This window comes from Lutra lutra, chromosome 10 (genome assembly GCF_902655055.1).
Source record: "Lutra lutra chromosome 10, mLutLut1.2, whole genome shotgun sequence".
Classification (NCBI taxonomy): Eukaryota; Metazoa; Chordata; class Mammalia; order Carnivora; family Mustelidae; genus Lutra; species Lutra lutra.
The window spans coordinates 53,914,770-53,938,456 of NC_062287.1; the positions used below are offsets into that span (position 1 = coordinate 53,914,770).

General features: G+C 51.4%; 1 protein-coding gene across 1 annotated transcript in view; it reads left to right on the top strand.

Annotated features, from left to right (window-relative positions):
- The first annotated feature begins 15,671 nt into the window (after nucleotides 1-15,671).
- The window catches only part of LOC125079706 (guanylate cyclase D-like), a 34,713-nt gene continuing 26,697 nt past the window's right edge, over nucleotides 15,672-23,687 (top strand). The window contains exons 1-3 of the mRNA XM_047693493.1: nucleotides 15,672-16,374; nucleotides 18,902-19,197; nucleotides 21,262-21,616. Coding sequence (XP_047549449.1) covers nucleotides 15,672-16,374; nucleotides 18,902-19,197; nucleotides 21,262-21,616 — 1,354 coding nt within the window. The remainder of the gene's footprint in view (nucleotides 16,375-18,901; nucleotides 19,198-21,261; nucleotides 21,617-23,687) is intronic.

A 23,687-nucleotide genomic window follows, 5' to 3' on the forward strand; every position in this document is an offset into this window, starting at 1 on the left:
ATCAGGCCCCCAGCCCTGGGCAGTCCTACAGACACTGTGCCAGGCCTGCCCAGTCTGGGTACTGCAAACTCCCCACCCCATGTCCTCCAGGGCACCAGCAGGGGCCCATGGGACAAGGGGGGCTCACCTGCCCATCACGCTCTTGCTCTCAGTCTTCTCCCTTCTCCCATCTACTCCTCACCATCTGCTGCTCTTGCCCTCTGTTGCCTCTGCCCAGCTCAGCGTGCTGGAGATTGGGGCGAAGGAGCCGTGGACAGGCTCCTTGACCCGCACACACATGAGGTGGGGGGGCGAGATTCACCAGACCGCAGGATTCCTTCCAAAGCATCCTTTCCACCTCCTTCTGGGCTCTGCCCTCCATAGGCTGCGACCTTCTGCATCCCTCATGAGATGAGATTTTCACAGGGGACTGGCTTTGTCGCCCTGTCTCTTGATACCAAAGACAGAGTTGGCTCAGAGTAGGACATCAGAAAATGTTGGCGTCCCAGACGAATGAAGGGGGGAAGCCCGACAAGCTGGATTCATGAATGGGATGGGCACAGAGGAACTTTATCAAGAATGAACGCAAAGATCCTGCTTGAGCTGGGGACAGGGAGTCCTGGGGCCAGGGAACAGACAGATGCTCCAGGTGGCAGAGTCTGTGGGCTCACCCCTGCTGAGCAGAAGTGGGGGCTGCTGAAACCTGTGCTGATCTGTTGGGGGTGGGGGGGGGGCAGCAGGTTTAGACCAGGCTGGCCTAGATCCCACCCAACTCTACATTGCCCGCAGCACCTGGCATGTTCTAGAGGAAAAAGGGCAAAACAAAGCATCATGGCTCCACTTTTGGGTCCTCTCCCAAAAGGGGGAAATGATCCTGTGCAAGCCACTTTCAGAAATAGGAGCATGGCAGTATGGACGATATTCTTGCTCAGGGTCAGGAACAATGTCCCGGCCAGGGGACCAGCTAATCCCTGGGAGTCTTGTTCTGGCCTGGACAGTTTCTCAGCCTGGCAAGGCTGCTTGCTCCTCCAGGGAAACATGGCCGCAGGTTTCTGTTTATGCTTTTGAAGCCATCTAGAACGGGGCCTGGCCTTCTGCAGGGGGCTGCTTGTCGTCAGTCTCACTCTGAGGCAGCTCAAGCCAGGCCTGGTCCCTGCGGTAAATCCCTGGCAGGGCTCAGGAGTGACAGCAACACGGAAAAATAAATGCCAACGGAAAAACTCCTGAAACACCCGCTAAGATGGCAAATTCACACCCTGCTGCCAGAGGACGTGTGAGTCAAGTTTCACGTTAAAATCGTAATTTCCCACACTAGCGAGATGCATCTGGAGCTCCTAGGCTGTGTGTGCGTGGCGGTTGGGCGCGGGGGGGGGGGGTGGGGGCTGGGGTGGGGGGGGTGGGGGGGGTGTGTTGTTTGGTATACAGTGCGGAGCGGGAGGGCAGGATGGGGACTCTCTTAACTCAGAGTCTCCAAGAAACTTCTCCAGCCTCTGAGCAGCTTTCCTCCCCCAAAACTGCCTCACTCACCTAGAGCTCACTTCTTTCCCCAGAACCCCTTTTACCCCAATAAAACTTTATTCTCGTAGACGTCGTCTTTTAATCCTTGTGCTTGCTGGGTGGCCTCGGGTAGGTCTAGGTCGACACACCTCTCGGAGCCGAGAATGCGCACTCCCTGTATCTCATCTAATCCTCCTGACACTGAAAGGACACTTATTTTCCCATTTTACAAATGGGAATGGCGCTGGGTGTGAAGTACTCCCCAAGGTCCCCATTAGTGGAGGTGGACCCCCGGAGCTGTCTCTAACCCTTCACCCCGTGGACTCTGGTCTGGTCCCCTAGGTCTTCGTTCCTTTTGTCTGCCAGAGCCCAGCACGCTACGGAGCAGGCCCCCTGAGGGTTACAGCGCCCTCCTGCCCGGCCAAGCAAAGCTCCTCTAGGCCAGTAATTGGAGCCTTGCTGCCCTCTGCTGGAGAAAGACTAAAATACTAGGCCGAGTCCACACTGCCACATTAATGTCTTCTTTAGAAGGACACTTAATTTCTTCATCCATCCGTGTGTCCAGACTTCCATTCCCCCACTCACGTGCTCACCCATCCATCCAACCATCCCAGATTTGCTAACGCCCTGTAGCATCACCCTCACTCTCTGGGGGCCCCCCGAAACCCCCAGGTTCTGCTCTACACCAGGGCTGCAGTGAGGAAGAAAAAGAAACCAGGAAGCCCCACGCGTGTACCCCTTTCTTGTTTGCAGAACACCTTCACACCCATTGTATCCTTCGTCCCCACCCCAACCCCGAGGAGGCTTAGAATCCCATCCCCATTCAACTGATGAGGAAACTGAGCCTCAGAGAGGCAGGGCAGCATGGTGCTGGAGAAAACAGTTTTAAGGGACAGAGACTGATTTCAAGACAGTGTTCAGTCACTTACTAATTCTGCCACCTCAGGCAAGCTTTTTTTTTTTTTTTTTTAAAGATATTTATTTATTTATGAGAGAGAGCGAGCGAGCAGCAACTGATGGAGAGGAAGAGAATCTCTCTGTCTCTCTCTTTTTAAAGATTTTATTCATCTATCTGACAGGCAGAGATCACAAGTAGGCAGAGAGGCAGCCAGAGAGAGAGAGAGAGGAAAGCAGGCTCCCCGCTAAGCAGGGAGCTCGATGCGGGGCTCAATCCCAGGACCCTGGGATCATGACCTGAGCCAAAGGCAGAGGCTTTAACCCACTGAGCCACCCAGGTGCCCCGGGAGAGAGAGAATCTCAAGCAAACTTCCTGCAGAGCACAGAACCTGACTCGGAGCTCGATCTCACGACCCTGAGATCATGACCTGAGCTGGAACCAGGAGTTGGATGCTCAACCGACTGCCCCACCCAGGCACCCCTGACCACCTCAGGCAAGGTTCTTAAGCTACAAGAACCTCAGTCCCTCATCTGTAAAATTATCTCATGCAACTTCTATTTTTTTAGGCATATGCTATGTGCCAGGTATTGCTTTGGGGGAGACAGCCCTGAGTCCCTGTTCCTCTGAACCTCACTACACGAGGCTATCACAAGGCTTCTAGGAGACGAGAGCATATCACATGTCATCTAAGTGCCATTCATGTCACGTCATTGTCATTACCTCTATGAGGAAAGGATTTGGGGATGATTTGCTGGGAAGAGAAAAGGTGAGGGAATGGTTGACATGATTCAAAAAAAAAAAAAAAAGACGGCACCCATGGGAATTGAGGGCACCCATAAAGTCTGCTAAATTGAAATCCCAGCATTGCCCTTAAAAGCTGTGTGACCTGCTGTGAGTAATAACTTCTCTGTGCTTTGGTTTTCTCATCACCGAATACGAGTAATAATTCAACATACACTTATGATCTAGCTAGTAAGGGCTGGACAGGGTCTTGGGGACCCAGAAATGAACCAGACAGGAGAGGTCTGTCCTCTCTCAAAGGAGTGTGACGATTAAATGAATATTACATATGCCAAGCACATAGAACAGCCCGAAATGTAATGGGCACTGTGTGTTTGTGATCGTGATTATCCTGAGTGGTGACTCTGTTGGTACTTTATGTTTGGTGACGCTTCTTGACTACCTGGGGCTGACGAAGGTGACGGGGGGCAGGCTTGTTCTATCGGCAAAGTATAGAACAGCACCTGGGTATTGAGGCCAGAGGGAGATAGGACAGAAGCCTTAATAGCCCAGCAGCCCACGGCGGGGCAGCTGGCCCAGGGGGAGTGGGGGGTTCACAGTGGAGGTGTGCAAGCATGGGTAGAGATACTGCCTGAGAGGTGGCACAGGGGACATGTAAAGCTCCTTCCTCAGCTACGGGTTTCCATTTCTCCACAGGCCAGATGGCGTGGACTCTAACACTCGCGTGGAGAGGCCCCCAAGATGGAGCAGAACAGCCACCTCCTAGTCTCAACCTTGATGCCAGGTAACCACCCTTTGCTTGTGACTCCGTCTCTGTCAGGACTTGGGAGACCAGTGGACATCTTACTGGCCCTCCCAGGACCTTCCTCCTGCTCCCAGACAGGCCTCCACCCCAGGACTTGCTTTGGGCAAGCGGCCCAGCTGATGCTGTGTGACACAGAGACAAATCTTCCGTGCCAGCCTCTGCCTAGGTTGCAGATCCATGGGCGAAAGAAATGGCTGTTTAATTTTGAGGCTGTTTCCTGGTATTAGACCACACTCTGCTGGTCTCCCCCCAGAATTCAGAGACAATATGCTCATAGAACGTATGGATGTGTCTTGCACAAGCCAAGTGACTTTGCACAAGTTACATATCTTCTCTGAGTGTCAGTTTCCTCATCTGTAAAATGAGGACAACAATAGAAACATCTTGAAAGTGCAAATGTACTTTCTGTAGGAAGGGCTTGAAAATGCAGTCTGTGTGCCTCCCCCTGTACCTGCCTTTGTCTTCAGGGTAGAATCTAAACTCCTGAGCCTGGACTTGAGGCCTTGTCTCATTCGGTCCGTCCAGGCTTGTTCCTTGCCTTGTCCCCAGCCAAAGGAAGCCTATATTGTTCTTCTTGCTCCCTTACTTCCAGACACCTGTTGCTGCTGGTCCCAACGCCTCACCTGCTTTCCTCTCCTTCCGTGTGGAGAACTGCTTGCTACGGACACCTGGGGCCTAATCAGGGGACACCTCCTCCCGGGGACTTCCCTGCCTCTGCCCAGGCAGGTTGCCCCCTCCCGTGGGCTCTGTGTGCACCTTGCACTTCCTTCTGTCAGGGCCGTGTTTGCTGCAGGACTTGCTCTCGGGAGGCAGATGCCAGGCTATGGCCCCATCAGGCAAGGAGGCCGTGTCTGATTGCAGCACCGGGTGCTTGGGGCAAATGGTTAAAAACTTAGTCAGATGAGCCCAGGTGAGATCAGGGCCGGAAGGCTGTGGATCTTGGGTGAGCAGAAGAGTAGAATGAATGGGGTCTCAGCCAGAGCCATCACCTCTTGGCGGTCTCTGGATACCCAGTGCAGGAAGATGGACAGACTCCCGAAATAGGGAGTCTTCCAGATGGTTGGAGACTAGGGCCCAGGTTTGAGTCCAGGCCTGCCCGTGAGTTGTGTGTCTTGCCCCCGACCCTCTTTCTAGATACACAGCCAACATCTGGATGTACCTGGCACTTTCTGGTCTCTGCATGTTTGCTGGTGTTACCCCTTTCTTCTTAGGTGCCTTTCTGCGATCTGCTCTTGGAAAGACCTCCCCTTCTGCAAGGCCTGGATGGCTGGCCGGCCGGCCCCTGACTACCTCAGGGGGAAAAGTGGCTATACCGGGGCCTCTTATTTGCCCACCCAGATCAACACTCTACCCTTTTCCATCCCTTCGAGCTGCTGGGGGCTGGCCTGTATGGATGACATCACGGGGCCTCTCACTCTGTGGATTCCTCCCTGCAGGGAGGCTGCAGTCTGGCTGTGCCCTTCCTCCTTTCCCGGCAGCCTGCTGTCTTCTGGGCTCCAGAAAACTCTTTGCTCTCATTTCTTTGGGCCTGGGAAAGCAGCCATTCTGCTACCACTAGCCTCAAGTTTTTGCAATATTTTTTATGGTACCCTCATCTTCTCCTTGATAACAGACCCTTCTGAAGAAGGAGCCCTCCTAGAGTTATCAGAATTTGAGTGTGCCTTTGGTTTCCTGCTGGGACCCTGACTGAGTACTGGGAGCTGCTTTAGGAGACAGACCCTTCCAACAGGATTTTGGAATTGGGTCGATCTTGTATTCAAGCAATGCGGGGATAATCTCCTCTCTGAGGCAAAGAGGGTGCAACTCAAGGCATCTGGTGGGATCGCCACGACTTCGGTGATCGTTAGTGGTTGCACGGGAGGTCGTGCAGCTGGAATGCCAGTCAGCTGGAACGGTGTATCAGGGGGCTGTGACATGTGGCCCCATGGCGACAATACTCATTATAAAGACAGTGGAGGCACGTGGCTTCTTCCTACAGCCCAAGAGAAAATGAAGAAATGAATGTAAAATTATGACATCATTGAGAAGATGCATGAACTGTAGACGTTTCCCCCCAAAGCTTGAAGGGTTCCCTTATGTCCTGGGCCTGCGGGCAAAGGGGTAGCAGGACTGAACCCAGGTTCTAATGGCAAAGTCTGCAGAGTCATGGCATCCCCAGCCCAGGTGCCTTACATTAAATGAGGGGTAGTAACAAGGAAGAAGTGGGCATTGGGGAGACGTAGTTTGGGGCTGAGAGTTGCCACCTGCAAATTTCCCTGAACTTCCTTGGCCAGCGGAGGCAGCCCTTTCCTCCCTGTCAGAATGCACCTCCTTTCTCTGCATAAAAGCTTTTCAGTGGTCCCACCAGGAGCAATCCTTCCAGAAGCGGATCCCTACACTCCTCAGAACATACTCTCATCATTCTTCATGGCCTCCCAGCCCACTACTGGAGCACGGAGGAGAAATATACAACCTACACCACAACAAGATTGTCTACATGGTGAAATTCTTAGAAGACTTTGTCGGTCTATATTGGAAGGAGCCTGTGGGAGTGGATTCCAAGGATGTTAGAGAAAAGGGAAGAATTGTAAGACTTGCCTGGACCAGATTCACTGGCAAATGCCCTAGCCTGGGATTTGGGGTTTAAATTTTTCGTTTGACCACTTAAGAGTGGTTTTATTTGTTTATTTAAATTTATTTATTTATTTATTTATTTATTTATTTATCTATCAGAGAGAGAGAAAGAGACAGAGCGAGTGAGCGCCCAACGGGAGAGGGGCAGAAGCAGAGGGAGAAGCAAGCTGTCTGCTGAGCAGGAAGCCAGATGCAGGGCTCCATCCCAGGATCAATACGCTGGCCCCAGCCAGGGGTGGATGGCAGCTGCGTTTAAACCCCCAGTGAAAGCTGGTTCTGAAACACAAAGGATGAAGGGAAATCGTCCCAGGGAGCAGAGCTTCAGGGGATTCCCAATCATTGTCCACTTTGTGCAGAAGGAGAGATGGCTTGAGGGCCTAATTCGCTTTGACTCATGGGTAGTTGAAAATGGGTCATCGGGATGACCAAGGTCTTAGTATAAATGATAGGAAAACGGGAGCCGATGAGCTATGTGGGTGGATCTCTCAGAACAGTCACAAGGTGTGAAGATCCCCATCGCACATGAAGGCCCCACCAGAGAGCATCTGCGGCAGAGGAAGCCCTCAACACTTCTGAGGACGAGAGAAGCTGGGCTGTCCGTCAGCTTCTTCTGTTATTCCTGGCTTTACCACAGTGTCTTCCACAGCAGTGATCCAACTAGGGGAGCATCTGACCGTGAAGGAGCAGCAGCGTTGGGCTCCCTGGTTTAGCTTCATCTCCCATCATCTCGAAGCATCTGGCCTAATGGAACCGTGGACCGGTCTGCTAGAGCTCAGTTATAGAATGAGCTGGAGACCCTAGCTTGTACTCACAAGATGCAATTTATGCTTGATACTAGTGCCCAAATGTGCAGACAGAATGCACAGGCTGGAAACCAAAAACTGAAGAGCCGTGGCGTCTCTCACTCCTAACCCACAAACTCACTGGAAGAATGTTTGCTGCCACCTGTGCCTGATCTTGGACTTAGCAGTTTGGAGCACCTAGTTCCTAGGAGAGGAATAGTTTCACCAGAGGACACAGTAATTCATCTTAGGAACTGGAAGCTGAAACTGTCTCTTGACCATTTTGGGATCCTCGTGACTTTGAATCAACAGGCAGAGAAGGGAAGCAGGACTATATAAGCCAAAGGATGGGTCCTAATTGCTATGGGAGGTGTCATTGTTGCCTCACAATGGGGCAGGGAGGACTGTCACCCAGGACATTAACTGGGGAGCCTGCTGTTAACCTTCCTTTTTCACTGGGTCCTGGTTAATAGTTAATGGGGACCCCAGGAAAGAGCAGGCCACTGAGGACTCAGTTCGTTCAGGAATGAGGGTTTGGATCGCTATACCAGGTAGAGACTGTGCCGTATACTTTCCCTTTGCCTGCCAGAAGATCTCTCCCTTTCCCTCACTTTGACATGGGAGGCTGGCTTGTGTGGGAAACACCATCAAATCTCCATGCCTGCGGGCTTCCGCTTGAGTTTAACCAAGGCGAGACCTGGGAGATCAAAAGGAGTGAAGTCAAGAGATTTGTTTCCACTGCTGTTCCCTGCAGGGTTGTCTCGAGCTGGCTGTATCCCTCAACCAGAGGTCATTGCCTCCATCAAGGTACCTTCTCTCATGACTTCATTCTCCCAGGGTCTAGTGACTGTGCCCCCTGCCCTTTTGGGGCCAGGAATTGTAGCAGCTCTGCTACTGCTAATCACAGGTGATAGCACAAGCTTCTTATTTTGTTAACAATTCCTTGGTAAATAAATCCTTGAATTATCCTAACTTTCATGTACCTCTGCTTCTAGCTGGGATCCTGACTGGTATAAACTTTTCCTTCTTTAAACATCCCCCTTTCCTATATGACTCAAGGGCACGGAGCACGTTCTTTTTCAAACCACGTAATCTGTATCTGCAACTAGTAAGTGCTTGATAATGGTGAGGGTGGTGATTGTTGTCATTATTATTTCCCATCACTTACAGAATGCTTTAACACTTACAGCCACCCTGTGAGATAGATATAATAGTATCACTGTGTTTGTAGATAAGGAAACTGAAGTTCAGAGAGGCTAAGTGACTAGCTTAGGGTCACTCAGAGAGTGAATGATGGGTTCAGGATTTTAACCGAGGTCTGTAGACCTCAGAGTTCCCTCCTGGTTACTGTGCCAGGATAGGTTTACCCACTCTGAGATAGTAACTGATTATTCCTTCCATCCGAAAACTGTCCCCAGAGATTGTTCATGGCCCAAGTGTCTCAGAGTCAACCTTCATTCTCTTGGAGCAAATCATCTTGTTGCCTTGTTGTCTTGTGTCAGCCCAGCAGATAGCCGGGTTTGGGAATCCTAGTAAATTTATATCTACCATCAGTCCTTTAGGGCAAGAATGACCTTTATGTGACCGTCCTATGAGGCACTTTTTTTTTTTTTAAAGATTTTATTTATTTATTTGACAGAGAGAGATCACAAGTAGACAGAGAGGCAGGCAGAGAGAGAGAGGGAAGCAGGCTCCCTGCTGAGCAGAGAGCCCGATGCGGGGCTCGATCCCAGGACCCTGAGATCATGACCTGAGCCGAAGGCAGCGGCTTAACCCAGTGAGCCACCCAGGCGCCCCCTATGAGGCACTTTTAGATGAGAGAACAGGATCCTGCCTGGAGGTGAGAGGGAGATGATAGAAGTTAGGGGAGGAGTATGAAGGGAAGGAAAGAAGGCTCTGGCTCTCCCTTTAGCAAAGTCATAAAGCAGGTGGTGATGATTTTTACAGGGAAGCTTGAGTTCAGGTTCTAGTCTTTACCCAGATTGCTGTGGAATGAACTCCTCCAGGCTGTCTGTTTCTTCCACTATAAAAGCCTGTGGTGGACAGATTCTAAGGTGGTCTCCACAACTCCTGCCTCCTGGTATTTGTGGCCTTGTATCACCCTTCCCTTTGAGTGTGGGTGGAACCTGTGACTTGCTTGGAACCAATAGAATAAGGTAAAGGATGTGGTAGGATGCTCTGCTGATGATTTTGTTGCATTGGATTACGTTATGTTTTCTAAGACTATCTTGCTAGCAGATTCTCTCTGTTTCTGGCTCTGAAGAAGCAAGTTCCCATGAATCCTCTAGACGACAATGCTAGGGAGTCTAGAAGCAGATCCTTTCCTAGCTGAGCCTCTGGATGAGAACTCAGCCATGACCAATGTCCTGATTGTGGACTTAAGACCCTAAGCTGAAGTCTGGCTAAGCCGCACCCATACCTATGATCCACAGAAACTGACAAAACACATGTGTTGTTTTAAGTCACTAAGTTTGTGGTAATTTGTCAGACAACATGAAAAACTAATACAATGCATGATTTTTAAAAATGCTGGTTAAATTAAAAAAAAAATAGGGGTGCCTGGGTGGTTCTGTCAGTTAAGTGTCTTACTTTTGGTTCCGGCTCAGGTCATGGTCTCAGGGTTGTGGGATCAAACCCCGAGTTGGGCTCTGCACTCAAAGGGGAGTCTGCTTGGGATTCTCTCTCTCACTCTCCCTCTGCACCTCCCTCCTTCCCACACTAGCTCTTGTGCACGCTTTTTCTCTTAAATAAATAAATAAATATTATACTGAATGCTGAAGAGGATTTGGTGAAATTTGTATACCTACATTGTTATTTGGTATGAACACTATTTTCTCTTATTATGCAACTTCTCAAATACAAGCAAAGTAGGAAAAATAGTTATAATTAACTCAAGTACAACCACAACCTATTCAAAAATTAAGATATTTTCATACTTCATTTATCTCTCTCCCTTTTGTATAATAATCCAAAACCAATCCCAGACATCATGTCATTTCCCTCTATATAATTAGAATATGCAGAGTTGAAAACAAATGGCAAATTTCTTTACATAACCACCTTGCCATTATTACACCTAAAAAATCTTGAAAATAACCATGTATCAGCTACTGCTCAGTCCATATTCAAATGTCCCCAATTATCTAAAGAATATCTTGACATTAATCCATTACAATATGAAGCAATATGTAATGAGTACCTTAAAAATGTTCCTATTCTTTGATCTAATATGACTATTCCTGAAGGTTTATCATAAAGAAAAATGCAAAAGATGATAAAAGCATTTTACCTATTAAAGAATTATTCATAATGGTGAGAAATTGCAAACAACTCAGATATATAGTATATGAGTCATGGTACATTCTGGAAAACACAGTCCTCATCAGTACATCAATAGTGGGAAATTAGAGTAAGAGAATGATTACAAAGATGCTGGGATATGAAGCAGTTGAGACATTGGCAACAGCAGGAAATCTCTACCACTCCTACTGGGGGAAGGAAAAGGGGGGAAGGAGGTGGTGGAACCTGAGCCCAGAAATTGGAGTCACATCAGGAGCAGTGTTTGAAGAGGCCAGGACCAGAGAGACATAGCCATTGCTGGGATACTTTCCACATGTGGGGGTGGGGGTGGGTGATCTCCGGTTTCTCTCTTTCTCCTTGACTCCAGTCTCCTCTGAGTATCTCCTATTGGCTAGATCCAGCCAGAAACCAGAGGCAAGGTATGCTGGGAATGAAGTTTTCAGGGTCAGCCCTCTGTGGAGCAGAAAGCCCTGTCTAATCTCCATATTGGGAGCCCAGTCAGGTTTGGGAAAGTCAATGAATGGATCTGAGAGCAAACAGGCATAAGTCTGGCACATCAACGAGGGCCCTAAAATCCTTCCAGAACAAGATTAGGGCTAAAAATATCCAACAAAAAGGTAATTACTAACTTATGACACACCCACCCAGTATGTTCCTTGACCATTGAGGTTACAAATATGAACATTGTGTAGTAATATAGAAAATACTTATACTGAATTATAATACAACCTTATTATCCTTCTTTACTTTTTCTTTTTTTATACCACCTATGACTTTGTAAAATAAAAAATAAACCTAACTATTTATCATGTGTATTATTCGTTGATGCCCTACTCCTGCTAGAAAGTTAGCTCTGTAAGGGGGAAAATTATTTTTACTTTGTTTGTTTGTGGATGTATCTTAAGTGAACAGTTCCTGAAACACAGTAGTTGCTCAGGAAATATTGTAGTATGAATTGAGGGATGTGAAGAAAGCAAAATACAACACCCAACCTTATAAGGTTGTTGTAAGAGTTAAATGAGTTGGGATCACTAGCACATGGCAAATACTTCGTGTACTTAGTAAAGGTCAATTTCGCCTATGTAGGAGAGAACAGGTAGAGAAGGAAGAGTTGAAAATCCACTGGGCTGTGGGATCTAGTTCCATAAAAGTATCCACCCCCAAAAAAGAAGAAAGAAAAATCACCATTATGATCCCAAAGAATCAATGTGGTCTGATGAGCAGAAGCTTGGATGTGTAGCTGGCCCTGCCACTTACTAGCTCTGTGCCCTTGGTCAAATTACCTAACTTCTCTGGGTACTATTTTCCTTATCTATTAAATGGGCATAACAATAAACCTGTCTCACTGAGTTGTATAAATACTGCCCAGCACAGGGCTTGGCACATTACTGGATGCTCATTAATGCTAATTACTTTAACCTTAGCCCCTCCTTCCTCCTGTGAGTACAGGAAGGTTCTGGAGCTGTCCGGAGTGCTGAAGACATCCTCCCTCTCTCCCTCTGTTCCTTTGTCCTTCATTCCCTCCTTCCTTTCTCTGCTTGGCTCCCCAGAGCCCTAGGGTTTGAATAGATCGAATTTTCCAAGTGGCTTCTTCAGGCCCCTGAGGGGGATAAGGAGGAAATGAGCCATATATGAGGCACTCATTGGGCAAGACCCCTGGGAAGCTGACAGGCAGCTGGAGATAGAGTGTTAACCCTGGGGGCTGTGGTGGGAATGGGGGTTCCCCAGACCAGAGCCTACTTGGAGAGCTTAACATCTGTGACCCTGATGCAGCAGCCTTAGGATCCACAAAGATACAGTGAGTCCGCTTCAATGGCACAGCATGGCAGGTGGGTCTTTGGGGAACTGCCCTCAAGGAAGGCAAGAAGAGTCAGGTTTGGGGGGGCTGTCAGCAGGGTGACCCTTGGCTACAGGAGCTGAAGGGGCCATTGCTCTAACAGGAGTCCTCCATCCTCCTTCCTTGGGTTCCTATTACCTTTTTTATTTTGCTCATTTGTCTTTTAATGCAGCCAAAGGCATCGTCATCTTTTTGGGTTCTACTATGAGTTGACTAATTCCATGGGCTTGCTCTATAAGCCAAACAATCTGCTCCTAATCATTGGCGTCCATCTCCTAGAGTCTAAAAATACAAATGGTTTTCCCAGGTGGGTGTTGAATTAACCCACTGTGCTGGAGGTGGGAGCGCCGGCAGCTCACACACTACTCAGGGAAGGGCTGGGACATGGGACAAAACTTCAGAGACAAAAATCAACCATCTCCTGATTTCTACTGACACCTAGAGCGTTAGAGCTGAAGGATCTTTGGAGATCTACATCTAAATTAAGCCCTCCCTGTACAGATGGGGAAACCAAGGCACAGGGCATGGGCTCTGTTCCACAAGTCAGCAGCAGCACTGGAGCTAAAAGGAGTCCAGGCCCGAGTCCTCTCTGAGCCCCTGCATGCCTTCTTCAGCTGTAAGATTCCTGGGATGCTGAGTGTGGCTAGAAGGACTGTGGGGCCGGGGAGCCTGCTGCTGTTTGGTGGGACTGAAAGAAACCCATATGCCTCTGTACCTCAGTTTCTCCATCTATACACAGAAGGGCTGTTTTAGATGTTTAGCTCTTCAAGGATCCTTCAGCTGTGATGTTCTTGGTGTTTGATAAAATGGTGATCTTTGTCTTCGGTTGGGAGGTAGGAAGCCAAGCTCCAGTTTCAACGCAACCCTAACTTTTGGTGAGAGTTCAAACACACTCTTGTTCCCCCAGAGTCAGTTTTCTCCTCTGAAGAAGAGGGTAAAAGACCTCTTCTTGGGGCCTCTGAGAGGACAAGGGAAAGTAGTGGATCACAGGTGCTTTGGAAAGTACAAACTAGGGGGCGAGGTGGCTGTCATTAGTATCAGGCTCGTAAGCTTACGTTTCCAACCGGAAACAATTAGCTCTCTCTGAGCCCAGAACAAGCCCAGCTACTCCAGAGGGGTTCATCCCAAGTGGTGGTATTGCTAGGAGACCACTTGGCACATTACGACAGAGGAGGAGGGAGGGCACAGAGTGCTCCTCAGAGGCTGGGAGGAGAGCAGCCCTCCCCAAGTCCCTGAGCCCCGAGCTGGGAGAACTGTAGTATCACAGGCCTGAAGGGCTCAGGGTTGGCCAGCACTGCCAACTGGCGACTCTCACAGGTAGGGAGGTTGAGGCCTCAAGGAGGGCAGGGGCAGAAAGTTCCTGTCCAGCTCTTTTCACACCACAGTACCCCTGCCGCTCCTCAAAGATCCCGAGATGGGGATGGTCGTGACAGTGACGGTGCTGGTGATGATGAGAAACTATTCCAAGTAAGTACCCACTTACTTCCATTTAGCAAGTACTACTTACTACTTATTTACCTCCCTACCCCAGTGATATCCCCATCATAGACACTCTAAGCATTTTAGTTTTTGTCACAATATTTGCTGGATAGCTAGTTTCATCTCTACTTTACAGATGGGAAGATGGAGGCCAGAGAACTTAAGCGACTCATCCAGGGTTAGGGACAAGTGAGTGATAAAAATCAGGGTTTATTCTGCTGTGTGATTCCAAGGACCTTCTTATTCCTCTGCACTGAACATCATTTCTTTCTTTTTTTTTTTTAAGATTTAAATATATTTATTTGAGAGAAAGAGAGCATGAGTGGAAGGGGCAGAGGGAGAGAGGCTTTCAAGCAGGTTCCGTGCTCACACAGGGCTCGATCTTACCGCCCTAAGATCATGACCTGAGCCCCGAAACCAAGAGTCAGACACTTAAGCAACTGCACCACCCAGGAGCCCCTGAACATAATTTCTGGGACCTCTTCTGCAAAGACCATTGCTGTTGGCATTGAGAGGTATCCCTTACTCTCCTGACCTACGCTTCCAAGTGTAGGCTGCTTCCAGCTCGCCTCCCCTGGGAAGCCCTCCATGAGCTCACAGCACCTCCCTACAGGTCCTGCCTACTACCAGCACTTGCAGTCAGCTCTTCTCTTCTCTGGAACCCACCTCCCTACCGGCCCAGCGGTTTCTTAAGAGTAAGATTGGATTTTATCCGTAGGGGCCCCAGAGTGGAAGGCTGCATGAAGCGGGCAGGAGGACTTGGCTGAGGGCCGTGGCTGGGGAATGGGCCATGACCAGGCTGTAGGCAGAGGGTGGACATCAAAGTCCTGGGACGGTGGGACGGAGTGGGGGGGGGTGCTTTAGTCCAAATGTCTTTGTCAAGGAGATCCGTGGGCTGGAGGATGAGTGGGAGAGACTTGTCCTCATCCTGGCTCTCTGCCAACTCTATCCAGTCTCCCTTAGTTTCCTCATCTGTACTATGGAGATAGAAAGGCCTTTGTCTGAACAGGGCTGAGCAGATTAGAGAGGGGGCTGTGCACGCGCATTGTAAACCCGCCTGCTACAAACATGTGTGTGCTAAGGCACCCCAGAGTCCAGCAGAGTCAAGTGCTGGGGGATGGTGCTGGGCTTGAGGGGATGGGACAGGGGACGCTCAGAGGGGGACCAGGGGACTGGCCCACCTGGGTGGATGAGTGAAGGAAACAAACAAATAATAGGGGGAGAAAAGCAGGATTTATGGAACACCTAAGTATCAGGAACTGTGCTAAGTGCTTCATGTCATGCCACTTAACTATCACAATCCCTCCATAAAGTAGTCTTTGTTTCTCACATTTTTACAGAAGAGGAAAATGAGGCTTAGAAAACTCAGAGATGGGGTTAGGGCAACAAGAAAGGGGAGAATAGGAGCCAGGGCTGGCTAGCTCTGACTCCCGAGCCCCCACTGAGGGACCAAGCTTCAGCCTGGGACCATACTCGGGCGTCACCAGGCTGTGAGCCAGTCTTGGGGAGGATGTAGGGCCCCTAAAGGGGGAGCAGTCTTCAGACATCATGGGTCCAAATCCCTCCTTTTATCAATGAGGAGGCTGAGGTTCTGGGGAGAGGTGCTGTCTGCTTCAAAATCATGCAGGCAGTAATGGCAGAAAGTGTCAGAAAGCAAACTTTATTCTTGTCCCCCTTTCCCAGGACTCACAGGGGGCCGTGTACCCTGAAGATTGGTGCTGGGCGTGGCTACGTGGGAAGATGTGCCTGCCCTCCCAGGGCCTGTGGGGGGCCACTGTCCGTCATCCAAGGACAGCCTTTTCCCCTCCTCTTCTCTCTGTGGTGCTTTGGGGTGCCTTCCTGTGGGCTGGCTCCCTCCCCAATCTGGCCCTGGGGGCAGGGACCTTCACCTTAGGAGTGCTGGGCCCCTGGGACTGTGACCCCATCTTTGCCCAGGCCCTCCCCAGTGTGGCTGCCCAGCTGGCTGTGGACCAAGCCAACCAGGACTCCTCACTGGTGCTGGGCTCAAGGCTGGCTTCCGTGGTCCTTCCCACAGGCTGTGACACCCCTCATGCCCTGGCCACGTTCCTGGCCCATAAGAACACCATAGCTGCTTTTGTGGGTCCCGTCAATCCTGGTTACTGCCAAGCAGCCGCTCTGCTGGCCCAAGGCTGGGGCAAGACCCTCTTCTCTTGGGTGTGCGGAGCTCCCGAAGGAGGAGGGGAGCTAGTGCCCACCTTGCCTTCAGGGGCCCACGTGCTATTGTCCATCATGAGACACTTCGGCTGGGCACACGTGGCCATCGTGTCCTCCCACCAGGACATCTGGGTGGCCACAGCCCGGCAGGTGGCCATGACTCTCAGGACACATGGGCTGCCTGTGGGGCTGGTGACTTCTCTAGGACCCGGGGAGCAGGGGGCCACGGAGGTCCTGGAGCAGCTCTGCAGCGTGGACAGCCTGAAAAGTAAGTGTATCTCGGTGCCTTCCTCCTGTGGGCAGCCGGACTTCCTGTGGCTGTGAAGACACTGGCCTGAGCCCTGGATGGCAGCCCTGCATTTAATCTCCCAGCAGCCCTGTGAGTGAGTGCTGTTGAGCTCTGCACTTTGCAGCTCAGAGAAGGTGTGTAACGTGCCCGAGTCACACAGTTGGCAAGCCGTGCCATTGGATTTTGAGCTCTGATTCAAGCGTTAGTTGTGGAATGAGAGCTCAAAGCTTCCTTGCTTCCTGCCTAGTACCCTGAAGGAAATGAAAGCGTAGCAGTACTTGAGCCAGGGAGGCAGCTAGAGTCAGAATCACTCTTTTTTTTTTTTTTTTTTTTTTTTAAGTGACCTCTACACCCAAAGTGGGGCTTGAACTTATAGCCCTGAGATCAAGAGGCACATGCTTCCCTGACTGAGGCAGTCACTTCTTGCCTTTCTCAAGCCCCTGTTGTGCTGAATGCTGGTCAAGCAGGGGAACAGGACAGACAAGGGAGCTCCGGACATGACTATGTGACGGAGAGACAGGTATATAAGCCGGGGATTATGACAGAGAGTTCAAGACCATCTGAGGGAACAGAGGCTTGGAAAATCAGAGGAGATTTGGGGCTGGGCCCTGGGGCTCTGAGGCTTTTTGGGAGAGGTGGCAGATGCCTGTGTTTCAGGAAGTAGTCAGGTAAGGAGAGGCATGGTGTGTAGACTGTGGGGCAGAGGCGGCACCTGGAAAACTGAAGGGACTTCAAAGTTAATCCAGATTGGGGTTATTTCAAACTGTGGCGTGTGGCCCATCGGGGGGAGGGTCAAGAAACTAGCGAATCAAGAAGAGCCGTACAAAAAAAGAAAGAAGGAAGGGAACAGAAAGAGAGAAGAGCAGAACTGAGTACAAGAGAGAAATGAGAATGGCACAAAGGTGGCAAGTATGAGAAGGTTTTGCAGGCAGCAGGGGAAAGTGTTTCTCAGACTCGTGACTGCCGCCCCCCACCTGAGGGAACTGCAGCCCACGTCTGACGGGGGAGGGTGGGCAGCCCACCAGCTCGTGTGGCCGCTCTGAGAGTTCACTCCAGGTGGACAGCAAGATCTGGGCCCGGGGTGCCCACTGCCCGCTAGGAGCAGGATCTCACTTCTCTGAGCCCCAGTTTTCCAGCAGGTGAAATGGGGATCAATACAGCCTCATGGTGTCATGAGCAGCAGCTGCTTGGGGCTGAGTGCTCTGAAAATACGTCCTTCAGCCAAAAGTCACTGAGCGTTGCCCTGGGCCAGAGCCTGGCTGGGCTTGGGGGGCGTGGGGGGGCAGTGGTGGGGAGACAGCACCCAGGCCCCAGCAGTGAGGAGCTATGATCTTGTAGGAGGTGCTTTGTTTGGGGCTGGGGAGGGCTTCCCAGGGGAGGTGACACCAGGGCTGGGCCTGAGAGGAAGTTGAGTGAAGGCGGCAATGAGGAAGAAGGTGTTCCAGTGCAAGGGAATGGAGTAACGTGACAATGGGACTAGGAGAATGGACAGCTCCGTTGTGCGTGGCCTGAACACAGTGGCAGCAGTGGGGGCCATGTCATTAGACTCCTTCTCCACCCTTGTTGCCGAGTTTTGAGTTCCAACCAAATCTCTGGCTTTCAGGAACCAGGAGGCAGAGGAGTTCAGGGCACATTCTTTGGGGTCAGATTGCCAGAATCTCACTCCTGGCCCCACCTCTTACCAGCTATGAGACCTCAGGCAACTCACTAAACCTCTCTGTGCTATGGTTTCCTCATCAGCCACATGAGGCTACTAAACCCTCTCCAACCCAGTGCATGCTTCCTCCCAGGTTGTGGGTATCAGCTTTCCCCTGTGGGCAACTGCAGAACAGCACCCCCAACTTATCACATGAAGGGTTTTTTTTTTTGTGTGTGAAGCCAGAGTAAACACAGGGCCAAAGAGATGGGGCAAAGGAATCCTTGGTTCTATTTCTTCCTGGGCCTACTGAGTGAATCTCTGAGCATCTTCCCCACTCTGCTGGGGCAGGGAGCAGGTGGCTTGTGGCCCATGACCCACACAGCATGGCCACCCAGGGGCTCAGCAGAGCCCAGGACTCTAGGCTCTGACTTCCACATGACCAGAGGGCCTTAGGTGCCAGCAGGGAGACCCCCAGCCTTCCTAAATGGCTCTGTTTTCATGGATTTTCTAGAGAAAAGAGACTGTTGCAGGAACCTGAGTGGGTGGCCCTTTGTTGGCTGAGGTTATAGCCCTGGTCAGGGACCCAAATGGAGAAGAGAGGAAAGATACAGGGGACCACTATCTTGGGTAGGTGTGTGAGACACTTGCCTTGGGCAAGGGCTCCCTTCTGTCCTGGAGGCCTGGGGACAAACCTGGCTGCCGAGTCACCAAGGGCCTATCTCCTTCGTGAAGGCAAAGAGGAATGTGCTCACAGTGGGGATCAGACCTGATTGCTCAGAGCAGCTCTCCAGGGCCACAGACCCTGGGCTGCGGGGAAGTCCTGCAGAGGCAAGCCTGTCACGAACCCCTCCCGCCCCCTGCCTCCAGTTGTGGTGCTGTGTATGCACTCGGCGCTCCTGGGGGGCCTGGAGCAGACCGCCCTGCTGAGCCGAGCGTGGGCCCGGGGCCTGGCAGACGGGAGGCTGGTCTTCCTGCCCTACGATACCATGTTGTTCGCCTTGCCCTACCGCAACCACTCCTACCTGGCCCTCAGCGACAGCGGGCCCCTGCGGGAGGTCTATGACGCCGTGCTCACCATCAGCCTGGAGTCTGGCCCCACGGACAAGGCCTTTGAAGCTGCTGTGGCCAGTGGAGAGGTGGCCATGCACTTGGAACCAGAGCAGGTGGGTCTGTCCAAGCCCTCACCGGGCCCGGAGTACGGGGCTGTTGGGCGGGTTACACGCACTCTTCACGCACTCTAGGCCTTCCTGGTCTTGGTCAGCCAGCCGCCTGCCCAATTCAGCCCCACGTGACCTGTCCCTTACTGGACAAAGTGTCCCTGTCTAGTCCCTAGGGGCACTTGTGCCATCTCCAGTTTTCTCTTTCTCTCTGTCGTCTGTGTCTGTGTGTGCGTGCGCGTGCTTGCTTGTGTGTGGGTGTCTATTAGTCTCTCTTGGCCTGCTTCCTCAATTCTCCCTCTCCTGTGACTTTTTGCTTCTATTTTTCTATCTCCAGCTCAGCGCCTGCAATTTTCCTTTCTGGCCCAGCTGCTCTTCCTCTCACAGACATTCTCCCTCTTCTTCCTCTGCATCGCCTAGCACGTTGTGCAGATCAGCAGGCGAGATGCCGGGGTGTGGGAGAATAGGAATGTTTTCTGGAGTCACTGCTGTGAATCTGAGGGGGGCCAGAGGAACTGGGGGCGTGAGTGCTGGCTCGGCTTTGGCACAGGAGGACTCAGCTGCTTGAGTCCCCCTTGGGATGTCTGTTTCTTGGTGACAAGAAGACAGCAGCGTCTGGAGGTAGTGACAGGAATGTAGAGGCTGATGGAGGGCCTTAACAGGAGCCATTCATCTGACAATTGTGAATGGGGTCCCTCTGCTCTGCCCCTGGGCCAGGTGTCAGGGACACAGTGATGGATAAGGCAGACCTGGCCTTCAGGGAGCTTCCATTAGGGCAAGACAGATAATAGCCAAGCAACCATACAACCGAATTCAAATCGTGATAATGTCGCCAAGAAAAAAAAAAAAAAACAACAAAAAACAGGATAAAGTGACAGAGAGTGGCCGGGATGGAGAAGAGGGTAACAGGAGTTAGGACAAGCAGGGGAGCACACTGTGAGGAGTTAGCCCTTGATCGGAGTCCTGAATGGGAAGGAGGCAGCCAGGGTGCAGATCTGGACGAGGAGCACCCAGGCGGGGGCAGTGTCAGGTGTAAAGGCCCTGAGGCAGAGTGAGCTTTGGAGGCTAGAGGAACAGGCAGAGGGCGTGGACAGCTGGACTGTCATGTCACAAGGGAACAGGAGTCTGAGATAAGCTTGGGGCGTGGCCAGTGGGGCATTTTATGCCAGTCAAGGAGTCTCAACTTATAAGGGAAATGGGAAGACACCAGCAGGTTTTAAGTAAGAAATAATTTGATTCATAGGTTTTTTTTTTTTGTTTTGTTTTTTTTAAGATTTGTTTGTGAGAGAGAGAGAGTGAGAGCGAGAGCGAGAGAGAGAATAAGCAGGAGGGGCAGAGGGAGAGAGAATCTGGGCAGGCTCTGTGCTGAGTCATAGCCCGACCCGGGGCTCGATTCCATGACCCCAAGATCTGAAACCAAGAGTTGGCCGCCCATGACCCCGGAGCTGAAACCAAGAGTTGGCCGCCCAACGACTGCCCCACCCAGGTGCCCCTTGATTTATGGTTTTTCACAAAAAATTGCTTTGGTTGCCTGAGTGACCTGAAGAGACCTAGATGAAGCAAGGAGGCCTTTAGGAGGCTCCTGTGTAGGCCAGGTGAGGGTGACGGGGCTTGGACCCAGATGGCAGGAGCAGAGCAGGTGAGGAGTCAGTTGGGCTGAGAATAAGTTCTGAAATAGAACCGAAAAGATTCAGTGATGAACTGGAAGAGAGAAAGAGAAGAGTCGGGAATCAGATCTAGACTTGAGACAGCAGGCAGGTGGTTGTTCCATTTCCCAGATTGTGGGAGGAATGTTTGTGTCGCAGAACCAGACAGAAACCTTGAAGAACAGGAGTTCCGTTTTGGACATACCGGGCAGATTGGAGGTGCCTGTGAGATGTCAGAGTTGGTGGTGGCCATGGAGACTGTCTAACGGCTGAGCGGGGACTGAAGTCCCAGCGGGACCACAGAGAGGGCTGTGTGGGGGGCAGGGTGGGGTGATAATCCACAAGATCATCGCCGGCAGGGCTTAGAGATGTGTGGGAGTCTGTGTCATGGGGTTATGTGGTTGAGGAACCATCTCTTCCACAGGTGTCCCCTCTCTTTGGGACCATCTATGATGCGGTTGTCCTGCTGATCCATGCCCTGAACCGCTCTCAGAGCCATGGGGCCGGGCTCTCTGGGGCCCACCTGGGGGACCATACAGGGTCTCTGAACGTGGCTGGCTTTAGCCAGAGGATCCGGACGGATGAGAAGGGCAGAAGGCTGGCTCAGTATGTCATTTTGGACACAGATGGTCGGGGAAGCCAGCTGGTCCCCACCCACATTCTGGACACAGGCACATGGCGAGTGCAGCCCCTGGACAGGGCCATACACTTTCCAGGAGGGGCCCCTCCAGCACGTGACTCCAGCTGCTGGTTTGACCCCAATATGCTATGTGTGAGAGGTAATTCATCATCCATCCATCCATCCACCCATCCATCTGTCCGTCCATCCATCCATCCATCCATCCATCTGTCCATCCAACCATCCATCCATCTGTCCATCCATTCAATGCATTTTTTTCCTTCCTGGAGTGCTCGCCACCTTGCCAGGTTAAATCTCACCTGTCTTATCTGTCAGGGCTGGGGCCTCTCCTCCGTGATCCCCACAGCACCTTTATGTTCAAAGGGTGTGTGTCCCACGCTGGGGAGGACTGGTGTCATCCATCCTCCAGATTAGCAGGTAGCTCATGAAGCTGCCTTCATCCAATTGCTTCTTTGCCCCTTCTCTTCCACAAATGCTGCTGGAGGACCTCCCACGTGTCAGGCACTGTGCCCAGCCCCATGGATAGAGGAGTGAATGATTGATGTCCCTGTCCTCGTAGAGCTGATGTGCTTGAAGACCAGCTCCAGGGCCTGCTTTCCAGGGGCTTCTATCTCGTGGCAGAGATGGAGACAGCTGAAAAGGACACAGCATAGTGTGATCAGAGCTGTGAGCAGGGAAGCCAGGGGCTGATGAAGGGGGATCTCTCTCCTTTGGGCTCCATCAGCCCTGGCTCACAGACCTCACCATCTAACAGGTTTCAATTCATTCATTCAACCAATCAATCAGCCAACATTTATTCAGCACCCGCTGTGTCCTACGCTCAATGCCGAGAATAGAGGGTGCGACAGCAGAGAAGACTCCTGCCCACGGCCAGCAACCATGATGAAACTCCCTGATAAAGGGAGCAGGGGAAGGGCAGGTGCTCTGAGCCAGGGCTTTGAGGGGGTAGTGGTGGGGGACTGAGCAGCAGCACCGGCCAAGGGATGGGTCTTCTCCCAGGAATCCAAAACGACAGCTCACTCTCTAGCCCAGGAGTGTCATGATCATCTCCAATACAACAAATCGGGCATCATGGATGGAGAGCCTAGATGCAGGGGCTTTGGGGCAAATGTGTTCAGTGCCGCTGCTGACTAGCTGTGTGAACTTGGGCAAGTTAAACACCCTCTCTTGTTCTCCATGTTTTGTGGAGAAATAGGAACAAAGACCTAGCACCCTCCACTGCTTGTCCTTGCACGAGGGGCAAGGCAGAGCCTAGGAGCAGGGTTTGTGCTTCGAGGAGATGGGAAGGGGCTACGTGGTCGCAGATCCTCAGTGAAAACTACTTCCCCAGGGGGCATCTAGGAACCCTAGGACGGGCTGGACTCGTCCTGTCCACTGCTGGCTTCTCCACCGCCTGAATCTCAGGGGTCTTGTTGGCAAGAGGACGTGCCATGTTCTTTGTTTTCTCTGATTATCTGTCTTGAAATGTTAACCTTAGAGAGCCATTCATTCATTCACCCCTCCTTTCAGGCTCCTCTGCGTTCCCTGACTCTCTTTGGCAAAAAGATTCCTTGAAATGGTGCCCATGCTAAGTGGACTAAATGTCACTTCCCCTCTTCTCTTGAATCCTCTCCACTGACTCTCTCCACCCCTCTTGTAACAGAAGCAGTCATAATGAGGCTACCAATGGCTTCTGCAGGGCTGAGACCCAGGGCTAGTTGTCAGTCTGTGCCTTGCTGGGCCAGGGAGTGTCAGTCCCTCTCCCTCCTTCCCGCTGCTCCATCACTCTCCAGGTTCCCTGGCTTGTGCTACTTCTTGGTCACCTTTTCTGTTCTTCTGCAGACCCGGCCTGTTACCACGGACACCTGTGGGCTCGGTGCTTTGAGCCTTTTTGTGTTCCCTCTGCGCTCACTCCCTTGACATCTCACCCATTCTTGTGGCCCCCAGATTGACCTTTACAGCCTTGTTGACTCCCAAAATCCGTATCTGTCCCACCTCCTACTGGACATGTCCAGTAAGATGCTACCTGGAGGTCTAGTTGGATCTCAGACTTGGTGTATTCTGAACCTGAACTCCTGATCTGGCCCCCAACCTGCCTCCCATCATCTTCCCCATTGCAGGTCACGGCCTCCCAACCTCCCAGAGGCGCAGGAACCTCTAACCTCACACCCCACAACTGATCGGTCAGCAAACCCTAGGGTCTCCATCTCTGGAATTGGCCCAGAAGTAGA